At 41.7% G+C, this 1,782-nt stretch overlaps 1 protein-coding gene across 1 annotated transcript; it reads right to left on the bottom strand.

The window, feature by feature from the left end:
• Positions 1 to 262: 262 nt before the first annotated feature.
• LOC116015012 (adenosylhomocysteinase-like) lies at positions 263 to 1,532 on the bottom strand. The gene is made up of 2 exons (XM_031254995.1): positions 925 to 1,532; positions 263 to 500 (listed from the first exon to the last, which is right to left on the bottom strand). The coding sequence occupies exons 1-2, from the start codon at positions 1,530 to 1,532 to the stop codon at positions 263 to 265; spliced, it is 846 nt and encodes a 281-aa protein (XP_031110855.1).
• Positions 1,533 to 1,782: the final 250 nt, after the last annotated feature.

Below are 1,782 nucleotides of genomic sequence, written 5' to 3'. Positions count from 1 at the left end.
TTTTTAAAATCTTATTTATTTTTTTTCTTCTCCTCCCACTTTCTCTTTCCTAATCACACTTACAAAAACCCCTCAAGAACCGTGAAATAATCCCATTGATAAGGATGCTCTAATGTTAGAATAATAGTGAGTTGGATGAGAGATACAGGAAGAGAAAGAATAAAAAGTTGTCTCTGCAAGAGAGGAGATAATGGTAGAAAATGGACCCCACTGACGCGAACCTTCAGCCGCATCACGCACGCGTGATGGGCAATTATTGCACCTAGCCGGCTGCATTTGCTTGAAACAGTTTCTCAATAACAATTTTACGCCTTTGAGTTCGCATAGAGCCTTTGATTAAGCCGTGCTTAAAATCGGGTTGGTGTGCATAATGCATCAAAACAAGCCCCTTCTCTTCATCTTTTTTAGCCTCTCCATCTGAGGTTTTAGTCTTGGTTTCTTTATTCACAGTATCAGTCTCTTTGCTAGCATTAGGCTTCGTTTCTTTGCGCCTGACTTTCCTTCTTTTTTTAAAAAAAATCATATTTAATTTTTTTTCTTTTCATCTTATTTTTTCTTTCCTAATCACACTTACAAAAACTCCTTACAAACTAGGAAAAAATAAGGATGCTCTAATACAGCCGTGTCTCTCCATATGTACGACGTACTGCTTATTATTATTATTATTTTGGAAAAGCAAATTTGGTTTCCATTTTTTAATGAAAGAAAGTCGTAACAGAACGAAGCAAACCAATATAACTGAAACTGCAGGATACAATAATACCACAACACACCTGACACCACCTCCAAGTCTCCAACCACTGCACACAACCTTATTCAACTAACATATAAGGTGGATGGTCTTCTGATCTACAAGAAAAGACCATGCTTTCCAAATAAAGAAGGAACATTATATTCTGTTCTTGATCTCCGCTTAATTAGTACCTGTAGTGAGGAGGCTTGTAAGGACCCTGAACTGGAACACTAATGTAAGCAGCTTGGTCGGGGCTAAGTTTAGTGAGCTTGGCACCGAGCTTCCCAAGATGAAGGGCAGCTACCTTCTCATCCAGGTGCTTGGGCAAGAGGTAAACCTTATTATTCTCGTACTTGCCACTGCTCTTCTCCTTCCACAGCTCCAGCTGGGCAATGAGTTGGTTGGTTAAGGAGCAGGACAGCACGAAACTAGGGTGTCCGCTGGCACAACCCAGGTTCATGAGACGCCCCTCGCCCAAAACAATGACGCCACGGTTGGTCTCCGGGAACACGAACCTGTCGGTCTGAGGTTTGATGGTGATTCTCTTCACACCAGGGTACGTCTCAAGCCCGTGCATGTCAATTTCATTGTCGAAGTGGCCAACGTTGCAAACAATCGCGTTGTTCTTCATCTTCTTCATGTGGGTAACCATGATCACGTCCTTGTTGCCAGTGGTGGTCACAAAGATATCAGCTTCAGAGACGACATCCTGGAGGGTGAGAACCTGGAGACCCTCCACAAGCGCCTGGAGAGCACAGATTGGATCAATCTCAGTCACGATCACACGAGCACCAGCCATATATATATATATATATATATATATATATATATATATATATATGAGTGGTCAAATGAGTCCATCCTGTTGTATGAGTCCGTGTGGATGGATCTGAGTCATTGAATGTTTGAGATCAATGGTTTAGATTTCACCAACGCTGGAACACAAACTGTGCAAGTGAAGTGCAAAGTTGCACAGTTGGCCAAATCTAAATCATTAATATCAAGTATTCAATGGTCCAGATATGTCCACACAGGGAAAGGTGAACTCG

The sequence above is a fragment of the Ipomoea triloba genome, chromosome 4 (genome assembly GCF_003576645.1).
Source record: "Ipomoea triloba cultivar NCNSP0323 chromosome 4, ASM357664v1".
Lineage (NCBI taxonomy): Eukaryota > Viridiplantae > Streptophyta > Magnoliopsida > Solanales > Convolvulaceae > Ipomoea > Ipomoea triloba.
The sequence above is the reverse complement of the archived record's forward strand: the minus strand, read 5'-3'. Positions and strand labels throughout refer to the sequence as shown.

Bases quoted from the DNA above. Each gene is read 5' to 3' on its own strand.
- LOC116015012 (XM_031254995.1), bottom strand. From the start codon at position 1,532: ATGGCTGGTGCTCGTGTGATCGTGACTGAGATTGATCCAATCTGTGCT. The intron at 501-924 runs GTACTAATTAAG...TAAAAAAAGAAG, and splicing joins TACAAGCCTCCTCACTACAG to GAAAGTCAGGCGCAAAGAAA.